Source organism: Callorhinus ursinus, unplaced genomic scaffold (assembly GCF_003265705.2).
Source record: "Callorhinus ursinus isolate GAN/ISIS: 27379988/994484 unplaced genomic scaffold, GSC_fseal_2.0 scaffold10, whole genome shotgun sequence".
Taxonomy (NCBI): Eukaryota; Metazoa; Chordata; class Mammalia; order Carnivora; family Otariidae; genus Callorhinus; species Callorhinus ursinus.
Window position 1 is genome coordinate 21,653,651 of NW_027397072.1, and position 15,353 is coordinate 21,669,003.

The 15,353-nt window shown below is 46.2% G+C and overlaps 1 protein-coding gene across 2 annotated transcripts in view; it reads left to right on the top strand.

The window, feature by feature from the left end:
- The window catches only part of DRC1 (dynein regulatory complex subunit 1), a 40,165-nt gene that overhangs the window by 15,144 nt on the left and 9,668 nt on the right, over positions 1-15,353 (top strand). For both annotated transcript variants that reach the window (XM_025867877.2, XM_073897114.1), the window contains exons 4-10: positions 625-808; positions 1,403-1,540; positions 2,461-2,547; positions 3,214-3,336; positions 9,740-9,879; positions 13,855-13,989; positions 14,269-14,501. In XM_025867877.2, the coding sequence (XP_025723662.1) occupies positions 625-808; positions 1,403-1,540; positions 2,461-2,547; positions 3,214-3,336; positions 9,740-9,879; positions 13,855-13,989; positions 14,269-14,501 (1,040 nt within the window). The remainder of the gene's footprint in view (positions 1-624; positions 809-1,402; positions 1,541-2,460; positions 2,548-3,213; positions 3,337-9,739; positions 9,880-13,854; positions 13,990-14,268; positions 14,502-15,353) is intronic.

Sequence of the window (15,353 nt, forward strand, 5' to 3'; positions counted from 1 at the left end):
TTTGTATGTCCCCCTGGTCATTTATCGATAATTTGGGAGAGGAACGGCCACACGCCTGAAGTCGTGTTGATAACCAAAAACAATAATAAGTATACCCTTTGTTAACAGACTGCTGTGCTGAGCATTATCTCACTTAACTTCGACAGTAGCCGTATGAAAGTAGGTGCTTTCATCCTCTCCCTCTAACAGAGGAGAAAAATGCAGCTTGCAGAGGGTAAGGGACTTGTCTCATGTTGAGAGTCAGTTAGTGGCAAAGTCAGGCCTTGGTCACTGGAGTCATATAGTTTGTTACAGAAGTATGTGACAAATTGACTCTTGATCCGCACGCATGTGTGTGTGTATAAATCGGTATAGCTTTAAGGATGATCTGCTTTTGTTATGTGTCACTTTGTTTATTTGGTCTCCTTACTGCCAGTCACTTTGTTTATTTGGTCTCCTTACTGCCAGTCAGTCCTTAAGCTAAAAGAAGATTTCTCAGAGCCTGGTTTGGTTTTGAGCGGGGGTATCTGGAGGCAGTGCTTGGGACCCGGGTCTGGTATTTCAGACTCTCGTGAGCCTGCCTGCCTCCAGTAGGAGGCAGCTTCCAGAGCTGGGCTGGCATGGCCGGCCTGTTTGTATTCACAGACTTGAAAAGCTGGAGAATGAAGTCAAGACAAGCCAAGACAAATTTGATGAAATCACCGCAAAGTGGGAGGAAGGCAAACAGAAGAGAATTCCCCAGGACTTGTGGGACATGCTCAACACCCAGCAGATGCACTGCGCAGGGCTGATAGAGGACAAGAACAAGCTTATCAGCGAGTTACAGCAGGCAAGACTCCTGGCCCACCCTGCCACGTGGGCTCAGGCTGGGGGGTTTGCCTGGCTTATTTGTTTGCTCTACCTGAATGGAAAAATGTGGAGGCCTCACTTCACTACTCGGATTATTGCATAACTCAGGCAATAAATTCAACCAGAAGGAAAAGCTTTGGAGTAATTTTAGAACTATTGGTGACCTTAGCAAGATGTATGTTGGTAGCAAATGCTGTGTCAGATTTTACGTTTTCAATTAAGGAATGGAACTTAGTCTGTAGTATATAGATTCCCATGTTGGATCCTGGATCTTCATTGCTCAGCTGGGGCGCCCTAGGCTGTCTGGGAGCTTACGGGGAGATTTGGAGCAAGTAGTCATGGAGGGTTTGATCCTGCTGCTCGTTCCAGCTTTGCCCCGAGCTGAGGCCACTCCACTCCATCTGTCTGTGCCTTCTCCTGGGCGTCCTCAGATTCTTCTGAAGTTAATTTTGCTTTGTATAGTTGCAATTCCTAGTGTTCACAGATACCGAAGAGAGAGGTCCAAGTGGAGTGCACTTGGCACCTCTTGCTTCTGTCTTAGTTGGCGGCCAACTTTTGACACGCTCTTCTCTAGGAGTTGAAAATAAAAGATGACCAGTATGTGAAGGATTTGAAGAAACAGTCAGATGACATCTGCCTGCTTCTAGAGCGAATGGAAGAACAAGTGAAGCACGTCATGAAAACCTTCCGTCAGGAGCTCAACTACATTGAGGTAACAGGGTGTGAAAGGGCTGCCTTCTGCCCACGGGCGGCGCCTGGGAGGAGGGCCAGGTCTGTCCCAACCGTGCCAGGTGTCTCGTCCTCTGGTTTCGGCCCCTTCATTTGTTTACCCATTCATTGGCTCATCCAACAAGTATTCATCAAGCGCCTACTATGTGCCAGCCACTGTACCAGGCGCCGGGGATACAGCTATGAACAAAGTCCTCGACGGAGTCTGTATTCTAGTAGGAGACAGCTAGACAATAAACAGATAAACTACTAAATATATAGTTGGACAGGGGGTAATCAGTGCTTTGCAAGAAAATAAAATCATGTAAGGATAAGAAGAGTGGAGGAGGGGGGTATTTGTGAGCTGTTGATTTGTTGTATTTATGGCAGCCAGGGGGTGGGGGCATGGGAAAACAGGTTCTGGAATCAACACTTTGAATTAGAATGGAATGTTAAGGATTGAGATTGAGACCTTTCCAAAATGGAAGAGAGCCAAGAGGGTGGGGACCTCTCTGTTTGGATTATTCTAGATTCTGTTCTGCATTCCTTGGCCTACCCTTTGTGAGCAACATGCTGCTTTGTTTTGTGGGAACCCCAAGCATAGCAATGCAGCAGCCCTGGGTGTGATTGAAGCATATGCCAGGGCTTGCCCTGTAACTGCCCTCAAGGGCACTCACTGGCCTTCCTCCAGCTCCCTCCTCTGATATTGGCTGAGCCACAGGGCAGTTGGCACATTTCTTCTCGAAATTTATGGGAAGCCCAGACGTCATAACACTAATTTCCACGCAACAGTTTGCATTTGGATTTGACTTGGGCTATCTCGTTGGTACATGGCATCTTGTGCAAATACTTATGAGTTCTTTCATACTGTGGAACCTGCCCAATCAAAACAGACACAAGAGCCCTCTTCCTTCTTGGTCGTAGAAAGCATTTGAGGTAGAACGACGGGAACTGCTGACCAGTAATAAGAAGAAATGGGAGCAGGCCCTGCAGGCTCACAATGCCAAAGAGGTAAAGGGGCAGTGGGTGGGGGAGGGCATGGTGGCAGTGTCAGGGGTAATCCATGGAGTCTGGGGCAATAGCTGCTGAATCTGTATCTTGGGGAGGATTGCCATGGCAGACATTTACTACTGCACTTCATGGTTAGTCGGTGTGGCCCTGCGGGTGGCGGCTGCCTCTGGTGGTGACATTTGTTTCTGGTAGCTGTGAATGCCACCTTCCTTTGCAGCTCACCGGGGTTCCGGTGGTCCTGTCATTCTCTTCTTTGTTCCCAGGCTTCTACCCCAGGCACGGATATGTGTGACCCAGGAAGATGTTTTAAAGGGTGTGGGGGTTATCACTTTACTTCAGAGACATAAAGAACAAAGAAATAATAGCTTGACCAAGATCCAGTGGATTTTTTTTTTTTTTTTTTGAGAAATACAAATGTCTGACCACAGGGCCCACAGCTAATTTCTTAATGGAACAATCCTCTTGGAGTTTCTCAAGTTAGGAGGCTCCAGAGTAAGGTAAACAATACAAAGCCTTGGGGCACAGGAGCTTCTGAGGACCGACTGACTCCCTCCAGACTCATGACACTTGGAGACCCTTCAATGTGTCATGCTTGTCAGGCCACTGGAAGGACTGAGTCAAGACAGCGATAGGGCTGACTTTCCTCTTGTCTTCCTGTGCCTTCAGCTGGAGTATCTTATGAACCGCATCAAGAAAGTAGAGGACTATGAGAAGCAGCTGAACAGGCAGAGGATATGGGACTGGGAAGAGTACAACATGATCAAGATCAAACTGGAGCAGGATGTGCAGGTCTGACTTGTTCCTCAGCGTCTGGGTGGCAGAGCAGAGTACTCGTGCACGGTGAATCCTTGGTGACTGCCCAGAATGTTCTAGAGTTAGTCCATTCAACAGATATGTATTCATTATCTGCTTTCTTTCAAATGATCATATCTGTGTGTCAGGACCAAAGCAGAACAGCCACCATCTAGTGAGTAACTAGGCACTTAAGACACAGTGTCTCTAGTCCTCATACTAACACGGAAGGGAGGAATCACTGACCACATTTTATATGTCAGGAAATAGGCTACTTACCTGGCAAATGGTAGGCCCTGGATTCAAACCCAGCTCTGTCTGGCTCAATAGGCTATAATGTTCCTGATATTCTAAATAGCCTCTGGCTGATGGTTGGACATCGCAGGAAGGCAGATCCGACTTGCCATCAGAAAGATCTTCCTTCCTTCCTTCCTTCCTTCCTACCTTCCTTCCTTCCTTCCTTCCTTCCTTCCTTCCTTCCTTCCTTCCTACCTTCCTTCCTTCCTACCTTCCTTCCTTCCTTCCTTCTTCCCTTCCTCCCTCCCTCCCTCTGTTCCTTTCTTCCAAAGATTTATTTGAGAGAGAGAGAGAGAGCGCACATGCTCTGGTGGGGCAGAGAGAGAGGGAGAGAATCCCAAGTGGACTCTGTGCTGAACATGGAGCCTGACGTGGGGCTGGATCTCACAAACCTGAGATCCCAGCATGAGCTGAGACCAAGAGTCGGACGCTTAACCGACTGCGCCACCCAGGCGCCCCAGAAAGAACTTTTTAATAGTTAGAACTATCCAATATAGAAAAGGGTCATTCCACAAAACAAGGAGTCTTCTATCTCATAAAGTATTTAAAGGCTGCATGACTATGTCTGTCTTCAATGCTGAGGAAGGATTCTTGCAGTGGAAGGAGGTTAGATTTTCTGGTTTGTGAAGTTCTTTCCAAGCCTAGGATTCTGTGCTTCAAAGTTAGTTAAAAAAAGCTCATCTCTAATTATATTTAGGTGTGATGTAATTACCTCTTAATATTCCAGCACAGTCTATTCATTTCCGTTTCTGTCTAGAAAAACTTGTTAGACTAAAGCTTTTCCACATAGCCTGTGATAGAATTTCAGGAACTACTACTGTTGTGGCTTTATGTAACAAGGTGGAATCAAAGCCCCTCCAGACTACAGATATTCTTACCAGTCTTGAGAATTTTCCTGGGCCTTTCTCCTATTAATGTCATGGAAATGAGAGTCACTGACAAGGAACAGTGGAAGTCTGAGAGCAGCGCTGCGTATGTGGGCTGTATACATGACACTTTTAATGAAAGTGGCTATTGTTAAGCTTTCTTTAGTCATTTTGGTTTTATAATAATTTATGGGACAAAACTACACACTGCTGACGTCCAACAGTGAAATAATGGAAACTCATGTTCTTTTATTTGTTGTTTTGTTTTTTCTTTTGTGTTAAGAGCACGTAACACAAGATCTACTCTCTTGACACAATTTTAAATATACAATAACAGCATTGTTACTCAAAGACCTTCTGTTGTGCCGTTAGATCCCCAGAACTTATTCATCCCACATAACTGAAACTTTGTGCGCTCTGACCAACTCCTCCCGCCTTCCCCTCCCCCAGTTTGACTATTTTAGATCCCACATACAAGTGAGACCATGCAGCGTTTGTCTTTCTGTGTCTTGCTTATTTCATTTATTAGTATAATGTCCTCCCTGTCCATCCACGTTGTTGCAAATGGTAGATTGTCCTTTTTTTTAAGATTTTTTATTTATTTTTTGTCAGAGAGAGAGAGAGAGAGAGAGAGAGAGAAGAGCACAAGCAGGGGGAGCGGCAGGCAGAGGGAGAAGCAGGCTCCCCGCTGAGCAAGGAGCCCGATGCGGGACTCGATCCCAATCATGACCTGAGCCGAAGGCAGATGCTTAACCAACTGAGCCACCCAGGTGTCCCTAGATTGTCCTTTTTTAAGGCTGAGGAAGATTGCATGATATGCCTAAACCACATTTTCTTTCCCCATTAGTCCACTGATGGGCATTTAGGTTGTTTCTATCTCTTGACCGTTTTGAATATGCCACAATGTACACGGGTATGCAGACATCTCTTCAAGATCCAGATCTCAGTGCCTTTGGATCTATATCCAGAAGTGGAATTATTGGATCAAATGGTAGCTCTATTTTTTATCTTTTGAGGAACCTCCGTATTGTTTCCAGAGTGGCTGCACCAGTTTGCATTCCCACCATCGGTGCACGAGCTTTCCTGTTCCATATCCTTGCCAGCACTTGTCGTCATTGGTTTTTTGACAATGGCTATCCTAAGAGGTGTGAAGTGATATCTCTTTGTAGCTTCGATTTGCATTTCCCTGATAAGTAGTGACGTTGAGCACCTTTCATAAACCTAATAGCCATTTGTATGTCTTCTGATCAGGTAGTTTATTATTATTATTATTTGCTATTGAGCTGTAGGAGTAGAACCTCACATTCTTAATCTAATCCTCAAATGCTTGAACAAAGTCAAAAAATTCTGGGACGTGGGGAGATTTTGGGGGTAAGGGGTGATGGAAGACTAAGGATGGAGAGGCAGAGAGCCCGGGAGACCCGCATCTCCTGGCTTCCCCTGTCCAGTTGGACTACCTGTGGAGTGTGGGTATTTGGGAGGCAGGCAGATGGAGAGATTCAGCGCGGGGCATTGTGTGCAGTTCCTGTGCACAGTGGTTCTTTCCTGGGTTAGCATGGAAAGCAGGAGTATACTGTCCCACATTACCCTTTAACTAGGAACAGATAATCTAATCAGGGATTACCATTATTACCATATGTGGGGTATTTTAGTAGATCGAACTTGATCATAATGCCACTTAGGTGTACTTCACTAGACAGTGAAGTCAAATAGCATCGGTTTTTGTCAAGAAGATACAGCTCAACATCAAATTTGCTCTTCCTAAGTAATTCATAGCACTGTATCAGTTCTAAAATACACAATTAAAAGTTTTGCAAATCGCAAAAATCCGAAGGATCCAATACACAGAGATTTGGTTTGATGGGTAAAGTACAAGAAGTAAAAAAGAGAATGTATACTTTCCGAATGCTTACTGCCAGTAAGGTGACATTCTTAATGAGCAAGAAAAAAAAGAATGCCTGTAAACATTATGCACTGGAGAAGGATTTTACCATACCCGCCCACTGCCCCAAAATAACACTACTAGAAACACTTAGTTCTTGATGCAGGAAACAAATGCTTTTTCCTTTAGGTCCTACTTGTGCTTTTAAAATTGTAAAATGGTTTAGGGTTCAACTTCAGGGACGGTTACCTTTAATACCAGAATATTAATCACAAAAATCAAATACAAGTTACTTATTTAACAAATACCGTGAACTTACATTGTGCAAAGTGCAAAGATAAACAAGGCACAGTTCCTGAGAGTGGAGGTGAAAAGGCCCCGCAGGATCTCTGAGGTCAGCCCACAGGACCAGGGCAAAGGCTGTTTCAAATTTCCATTCTACTTGGGGTGATGGTGACAGCTGGTTTTCTGGAGCTTGTGGGGCAAGAGGTGGCCTGCAAAGCGGCTGTGGAGAGGCTTGTACTGACGCAGGAAGAACGGGAAGGTGGGATCAATGTAATGTACCATATTATGTAATGTAATGTACATACATGTAATGTAATGTACCATTATACTGACGACCTTTTGGGGCAGGTTGGATTGTAATCTTTATAAATTATTCACAAAACCCGAACACGACGTTTCGCCATTAGTCTTGGGAACATAAAGTACAGTTTTGCGGCAATATCTTCGGGTCATTGAAGAATAAGTGCAGACAGTTAACAAAATCAGTTACAATTTTAAAATATAAAACTATTTCAACGTATGACAACCAAGGATGGCTGCATGTTGAGACTAAACCCTGAAATAATTGACAAGAGTCACCGGTACCAAAATTATCTTGAGCAGAAGGTGTTGAAAACAAATGAGTCACATAATTCGTGCAACCACCTGCTGTAGACTCTCTTGGGTGAGACTACAAGACTGTTAGTTCTGCACGTTCATTGACAGCACTGCCAAAAACTCCCAAAGGGCATTGTGACTGTGGAGGCGGTAGATTGAGTGCCACATGTCTTGGACCAGAGCTGGGGTGATGGAGCAGCTGATCTGTGATCCCCTAGAGATGGAAAGCCCACAATGCATGTTGCATTGCTAGTCCTTCCATGCATCAGTCTCCTAGGAACATATTCTAGCAAAGAGCAGGAGCAGGTGCGCTCCACAAGAGAAAATAAAATGGGTTAATAAATAATGAACCACAAGCGCAAGCAAAGAAGTGCAAATTAGAACCGGCAGGTGACAGAGTTTCTTTGTTTGTTGTTTTGCCTATAAGATCAGCTCAGATGTGAGTTCTTTCAGGTCACAAAGAAAAAGACATGGCCTAATTAATTCAGAGTTTTGTGAACTGTGTTGAGCTAGGTGAGGTACGAGTGGTGGTTTCACAAAACTAACAAAAAAAGTGAGTCAGTGATTTTTTTTTTCCTTTCAAGATGTATTATGTAGGATAAAGAGACAGTCGGTTTCCGTAGTTAGTATTATCTAATAATCTGCCTTCAGGAATGAAATTTACGTGAACACTCATGGGCTAGAGCTTGCATTTGTAACTCACATGGTCTCACTTCCTTATAAATGTAAAAACTGTTCTATGGCCAAATAAGTTTGGGAAATGCTGTCTTAGTGATAGGGGCTTATTGCAAGGCTATGAGAAAAAGGAGGTCCCTGGATGTCATCAGAGCAAACACCAGGCACTTGGGGTCTCAGCCACTCACTGTCGGTCCAAGTCAGAGCAACTCCGGAGAGTGTTCGTACCTTCCCAGGTTATCTCCATCCAACAAGGAGCTTTTCTATTGGACTTTGTTTTGAGCCACCTCCTAGGTCAGTGGCCTTCCTGATGTCCAGGGCTGGTTTTGTTTGGAGCACAAGGGCATAAATCATTGTGAGTTCCCTGCCCATAATGGAGATTTAGAACTCTCTGGGATAGTTAAACAGGGTACTCTTGACTAATTCTCTCACTTATCCATGCCAGTGCCTTTGTTCTCCTCTGCATCACCTCCTGGCCAGTTACCCTCCTTGAGGATGGTCCACAGTCGCGAGGGGAATGCTGTCTGGACTCACTTCCTAAGTTGATTCCTTGGCAAGGCTCTGTAGCCGCGTGGAAGGAGATGGGGGAAGGAGGCTTGATTGAGTGCCACATGTCACATGTCCCTGCCTGTCAAGCTCTGATCACGCTTAATTACATCCTCTGTTCCTGCATTTCCACTCAGGAAAGGCCGGAGCAAGCTTGCCTTTATTTGCCCTGCTTCTAGCCTTGTCTTGCTCTTGACATTTTTTTTTTTTTAACTGTCAGAGTGACTTTCTTTCTTTCTTTCCTTTCTTTCCTTTCTTTCTTTCTTTCTTTCTTTCTTTCTTTCTTTCTTTCTTTCTTTTTCTTTCTTTCTTTCTTTCGATTTATTTATTTATTTTAGAGAGAGAGAAAGAACATGAGCAGGAGGGGCAGAGGGAGAGGAAGAGAGAATCCCAAGCAGACCGCATGGAGCCCAACGTAGGGCTTGATTTCAGGAACCTGAGATCAGGACCTGAGCTGAAACCCAGGAGTCAGACGCTTAACCACTGCACTCCCCAGACGCCCCCAGAGCGATCTTTCTCTACTGCCCTGCTGCTCTACCAGCCTCTTTTCTGACCATTTCCTGCCTCATACCTCACACTCTACTCTGCTCGTGGTTTCCCCAAAGCACCTCATTCCCATGCCCCTCTGGAGCTCTGTCCCCTGAGGTGTCCACCTGAGCTACTCCTACTCATTTTCCAGGTCTCAGTTAGACATGCTGGGGACATGAGTGGGGACACCTCTGTGGCAATATGAACTTGTATGGTGTTTCTGGTGGGGTGATGTGTATCTCCAGAGGGTCTGGTGCTCAGCACCAGAGGGGGCCAGACTGGAGGCTCTAAATGTCATCTCTCTCGGGCTTTAGGGACACAGGCTTTAAGCTTACAGTTGAATGATGGATATATTTTTTAAAGATTTCATTTATTTATTTGAGAGAGAGAGAGAGGGAGAGCACAGAGGGAGAGGGAGAAGCAGACTCCCCAATGAGCAGGGAACCTGATGTGGGACTTGATCCCAGGACCCCGAGATCATGACCAGAGCCAAAGGCAGACCCTTAGCCAACCGAGCCACCCAGGTGCCTGAATGATGGATATATATATATATTTTTTCTGGTTGGCCTTTCATTTGCCTCTAATGCCAGATTTTCTAAGAATTCAAGTGGAGGCACTTGTCCCTTCGGTTCCTCTGACATGACTCCAGAACAAAGAATCAGGGACCCTCAGGTACAAACAGTGATACCAGGGCCAGTGAGTATTATTATTTTTTAAACCTTAGGTTCTTGAGCAACAGCTTCAGCAGATGAAAGCAACTTATCAGCTAAACCAAGAGAAGTTGGAGTACAACTTCCAGGTGCTGAAGAAGAGGGACGAAGAGAGCACAGTGATCAAATCCCAGCAGAAGAGGAAGATCAATCGGTAAGCGAGCATGCAGAACATCAGCCCTGCTGTGCTGAAAATGGGGATGGGGAGGAACTCTCCCCTTCCGGAGGAGTGTGAGCTATTAACAATATAACCAAGTCTTATTCAAAGAGTTTTTGGGGAAAAGATAATACTTTCAACTGCTCCACCGCCTCCCCCATGAAAGAATGTACAGCAAAAAGTCCGTCTCCCCATTTTGTGTGGCACCTCTTTCCCACCTCTGTAAGAATTGTTCTTTTCTTTTATTTCTTCCAGAATTTCTTTAACCGCATACAAGCAAACACAGATAAATACTCTCACCACTCCCTCTGTTTTTAGACCAAATGATAGCATTCTATACATTCTATACGCACTTTTCTGTGTCTTGAATGTTTCCGTATCAGTTCATAAAGAGCTTTCACATGATTTAATGTCCCTGTGGATGGACATTTAGATTGCTTCTAATCTTTTGCTACTGCAAATGATACCAGTGTAGGTACTCATGCCAGGGTCTCACTCTGCAGATGCGCAGAGCTCTCTGTGGGACAAATTCTCCACTTGTTATCACAGAAGCAGTACTGTGCGTTTTAGAGAAGCAGGAAGTACCACACGTGAAAGTAAGATAAAAACAAAAACAGGGGCGCCTGGGTGGCTCAGTCAGTTAAGTGTCTGCCTTCGGCTCAGGGCATGATCTCAGGGTCCTGGGATCGAGCCCCGTGTTGGGCTCCTTGCTTGGTGGGGAGCCTGCTTCTCCCTCTCCCTCTGCCTCTCCCCCTGCTTGTGCTTGCTCTCTCATTCTCTCTGTCAAATAAATAAATAAATAAAATCTTAAAAAAAAACCCCCAAACCATAAAACACCATATTCCTACCACCAGAGATTGCGTAGTGTGTCTCTTTCTAGATCTCTCCTTGCTCTCTCTCCCTCTCCCCATCTATCTGCGACAGCCACAAATCTGCACAGTTTGTGAGGAGTTCTCGGGGAAGCCTTCCTGAAGAAGTGAAATAGTGGAAGGGGGAAGGATGTGAATTGGTAAAAAGGAGTTAGGGCTCCAGGGTAGACAGTACCAGAGCCAGGAATGAAGGGCAGGGCTGAAGACAAGGAAGTAGGAAGACGAAAGTTCCACCGTTGATGAAAGAGACTGCACTGTGGGAGAGGGGAGGTGGTAGGATGGGAGGTGGGCAGAGGTATGTGAGACAGACCTTGGGTTTGATCCCAAGGGCAGAAAGATGAGTGGCATCATCCCCACCATCCCTTCCCTGGCTCTTCCCACTGACTTCAAGCACGCACAGTTTCCCTTATCCTAGAAAACCCTTCAGCCGACCCTTTTGCTCCTGGGTGAGGCTAACTGTTTCTCTTCTTGCTTGCTTGGCCATTTTCCTCTTGCCACCAGCCCCTCCCCTCACCTCCAACACTCGTAATTTGACCTCTGACCCCAGAATTGGACAACCACTTCCCTCTGTAGGTGACCAGTGATGTCCTTCTAGCCAAATAACCACGGCTCTTCCTCAGGTCTCATCCTATTGTTACTGGCACTGAATCTCAGAATTTTTCTCCTTTGGCTTTTATGACTCTAAAATATTTGTTCTTCTTTCTCAGTGTATTCCTAATTGGTTTCCTTTGGTGGTTCTGCTTTCTCTTGCCTGATTAGATATTCTAGAAAGCATCTTACCCCTTTGCTTTATATTTTTATTCCATCCACCCTCTACACCAGTCTCATGGCTTTGAATATGACCTCTTTTTTTAAAAAAATATTTTGTTTATTTATTTGAGAGAGAGAGCATGAGTGGGGGGAGGTGGGGAAAGGGAGAAGCAGACTCCCCGCGGAGCAGGGAGCCCGACGCGGGGCTCGATCCCAGGACCCTGAGATCATGACCTGAGCCGAAGGCAGATGCCTAACCGACTGAGCCACCCAGGCGCCCCCTGAATGATGACCTCTTTCTCAATGACCCCCAGCTACATATCCCTAATCCTGACCTCTCCTCCTCACTTTATCTGGGACTAACAAAAGATATTTCAGCTTGGAAAGTGGCTGTCACTGCCAAGGGACAAGTTTTGAAACCCAACTTGCCTACCCTCCCAGCCTTCCTTCACCGCCCCCCGCGCCGCGCCGTCCCCTCCATCTCTAGCTTCTAGCCAGTCACGAAGGAAGGGATGTTTTGTTGAGCCTCCTCTTGCAGTCACCCATCCTGCCTACTTCCTGTCTTCCTACCTTGCCCAGACCTGCAGCAGGCACCCAGAGTTGATTTCTGTTTTATTAGCTTCTATGGTTAGATGACACATAGAAACCCCTTTGCTAAGTGACATGGGGAAAATACTTTGGGATAGCTACTTAATAATTTTTTTTCTTAATGCAGTTTTTTCCACCTATATGTGGAAAATCTCCTAGAGTGTTGTAGTTAAGAAAATGAATTAGAGGGGCGCCTGGGTGGCTCAGTCGTTAGGCGTCTGCCTTCGGCTCAGGTCATGATCTCAGGGTCCTGGGATCGAGCCCCGCGTTGGGCTCCCTGCTCAGCGGGAAGCCTGCTTCTCCCTCTCCCACTCCCCTTGCTTGTGTTCCCTCTCTCGCTGTGTCTCTCTCTGCCAAATAAAGAAATAAAATCTTTAAAAAAAAAGAAAATGGATTAGATATTGCTTTTTATCAGAGCCTAAGTGATTTTTGCATTTTATTGAGGCTGAAAACACAAAGGATGATGTTTGTGTGTTTAGGGACCCTATGCTTATTCCAGAATAATGCTTAAGAGGGAAAATTTTATTTTTAGAATTTTTATTTAGAGATTTTATTTATTTATTTTAGACAGAGACAAGTGGGGTGGAAGGGGAACAAAGAGCAGAAGGAGAGGGACAGGCAGACTCTGCACTGAGCACAGAGTCCGATGCGGGGCTCGATCCCAGGATCCCGAGATCACGACCTGAACCGAAATCAAGAGTCGGACACTTAACCAACTGAGCCACCCAAGTGCCCCTATCTTGAGAATTTCTAAACTGAAAATATGTAGGCCTTCAGAGTCTGTCTTCCTGTGTAAATGGGGCACTGACATAAGACACCTCTTCACGGGTTTGAAGTCTGACATATGGTCCTGGGTCTAAGAGCTGTGTCTGCCGTGCATATTTCATGAGGCAAGTTTCCATGCACAGAGAGAGCTCCCAGAGCAGTGGGACGGGGAGCTGTGACGTGCCTAGGCTCACAGGGCCATTGGCCAGGCTATCACTGTCCCTTACTGTGCTGGAACCTTCGGCCACTCCCCTGGAGGGTGAGTTCCATGCCTCAGCTCTGGGCTCGCCGGAATCCTGTGTAAAGTGCCCCCCCCCCCCCACCCGCCCCCCCCCCCCCCCCCCCCCGCCCAGCACTTTCACGTTCCACTGTGATGAGTGTGTCTTTGCCTTTGGCTTGACTGATCGTGCCTTCTGTTCGAACATATCCTTGTATTCATTGCTGTAGTCCAACATACCCCTGGCAAGAGACCTTCCATGTTTGATGAACGAGGGAGTGCATGAATGAACTATCGGACTCAACAGTAGCAGCTCTCTGAGGACGGAGGGCTCATATCTCACAGACTTGTGGTGTGAAGTTTTAAGTTTTCCGTTTCTATTTTCCTTGTTTTAGATGGGAAATGAACATCCAAATCATGGCAGTGAAATAGTTGAGATGTGCCCTTTAAAGATGTGAGGTGGCGCTTGATACAGACATGCTCACAGGTGGCATGTTGGGGGAGGATTCAGTCACAGTCCTGAGTAGGAGACTGCCCCCTCAGTGGGTCAGGGCTTCTGGACCGATGTAAATGAGTTAAGTCCTGGATGATCCCCTTACCTCCTGTGGCCTTCGTTTCCTCGATCACAGTCGGAGCCGCTGGGTTTGGGAATAAATGGGAGGGTTTTCTGCACCCGCACAACTCTGACCCTGGGGGCTGGAGAGTTGTGTGAAGTCGCTGAGGGGAGCAGACACCACAGCTTCTGTTCAGCTGCAGATGAACTTTGTCCCCTCTGCCCGGCAGCCTGCATGATACCCTCAACAATCTGAGATCAAAATACGCCAAACAGATCAAGCAGTTTCAGGAGGAGAACCAGTCGCTGACCTCCGACTACAAACGCCTTGTGACGCAATTCAAGGAGCTACAGAAATCCATGCGGTATTTTAGGGACCTGGGTTCCCAAGGCACGTGCCCTAGATAGAGGTGGGCCCAGGCATGAAGAGTCCTTTGTGCTGTCTTCCCCGTCCCTTTACTCGCATGTCCCCTGCCTTTTCTTGAGACGCGTGAGGACCACCTCCAGTCTGTCATAGGTGAGGACCAGCGACCCGGGACCGGGGTGCACCCCAGCTCCACTCCGCGCTCGCCCTACTGCTCATGGAGGGGACCCTGGCCAGGCCCCAGGCTCTGCTGGCCATGCTGAGCAACTCTCCTTCACAGGCATTTTGCTCTTATTGATGACAAGCAGTTTCGGGAGATTTGGCTGATGAATGAAGAGGAGGCAAAGGATCTGATAAGCAGAGCCTTTGATGTAGACAGGATCATTCATACCCATCATCTGGGGCTCCCCTGGACGGCACCTGATTTCTGGTTCCTGAGGAATGTGGGACCTATATCTCAGCAGCCGCAGAAGTCTGCCACACAGATATTAGAAGAGGTGCTGATGCAAGCAGGTGACTGGAATGGTATCCTAGAGTCCTAGAGCCCCAGAGCTGGGGGCCTGTCAGACCATCAGGTCAACCCATTCATTTCAAAGATGAGCAAACTGAAGTCCAGAGAAGGGGGAGGAGGTCTTGTGGCTGCAAGGTCCATAGTTGTGGCTTTTAAACCTGTAATTTAATTGATAGCTTTACCCTCTTCCCTGTTATTATAACCTGGTAGTTCGATCTAGAAGCTTGATCAGATTCAGACTTGGTTTAGTTTTGCTGAATACATTGTTGTTACCTCCATTGGGATAAACTAATGGCAGTTTGTCTCTCTCTTTGGGAGGCGAGCAACCATTGGTAGTCATTGTCTAAGATCCATTAATTGCCTTAGGGGTTGCAAAATGGTGATATTCTAAATTCTATCATATGTCTTCATTTATTAGCTGGACCACTTCTGAAAAGAGAATCTTCCCTTATTAGCTATTTGTTACCCTGAGACACAGTTCGTATAGGAAAGGCAGGATAGATGCTGTTCTTTCTCTATTTACTAGTTTTCAGAATAGATGGGCTGGGTCTCTAGCATCTTCCAAAGGTGACCAGTAACGTTTTATAAAATAAATATCATTGGTCTCCTGGGTGGTGCAGCTGGTTAAGCATCTGACTCTTGGTTTTAGCGCAGGTGGTGATCTCAGTGTCATGAGATCGAGCCCCACATGGGGTTCTGTGCTCAGCTTGGAGTCTGCTTGAGCTTCTCTCTCTCTCCCTCCCCCTCTGCCCCCCCAACCCCACGCACTCTGTCTCTCTGTCAAATAAACAAACAAAAAAATAAATATTGTTATGAACACATTAGATTTAAACAAATTTGATGTGTTTCGGTTT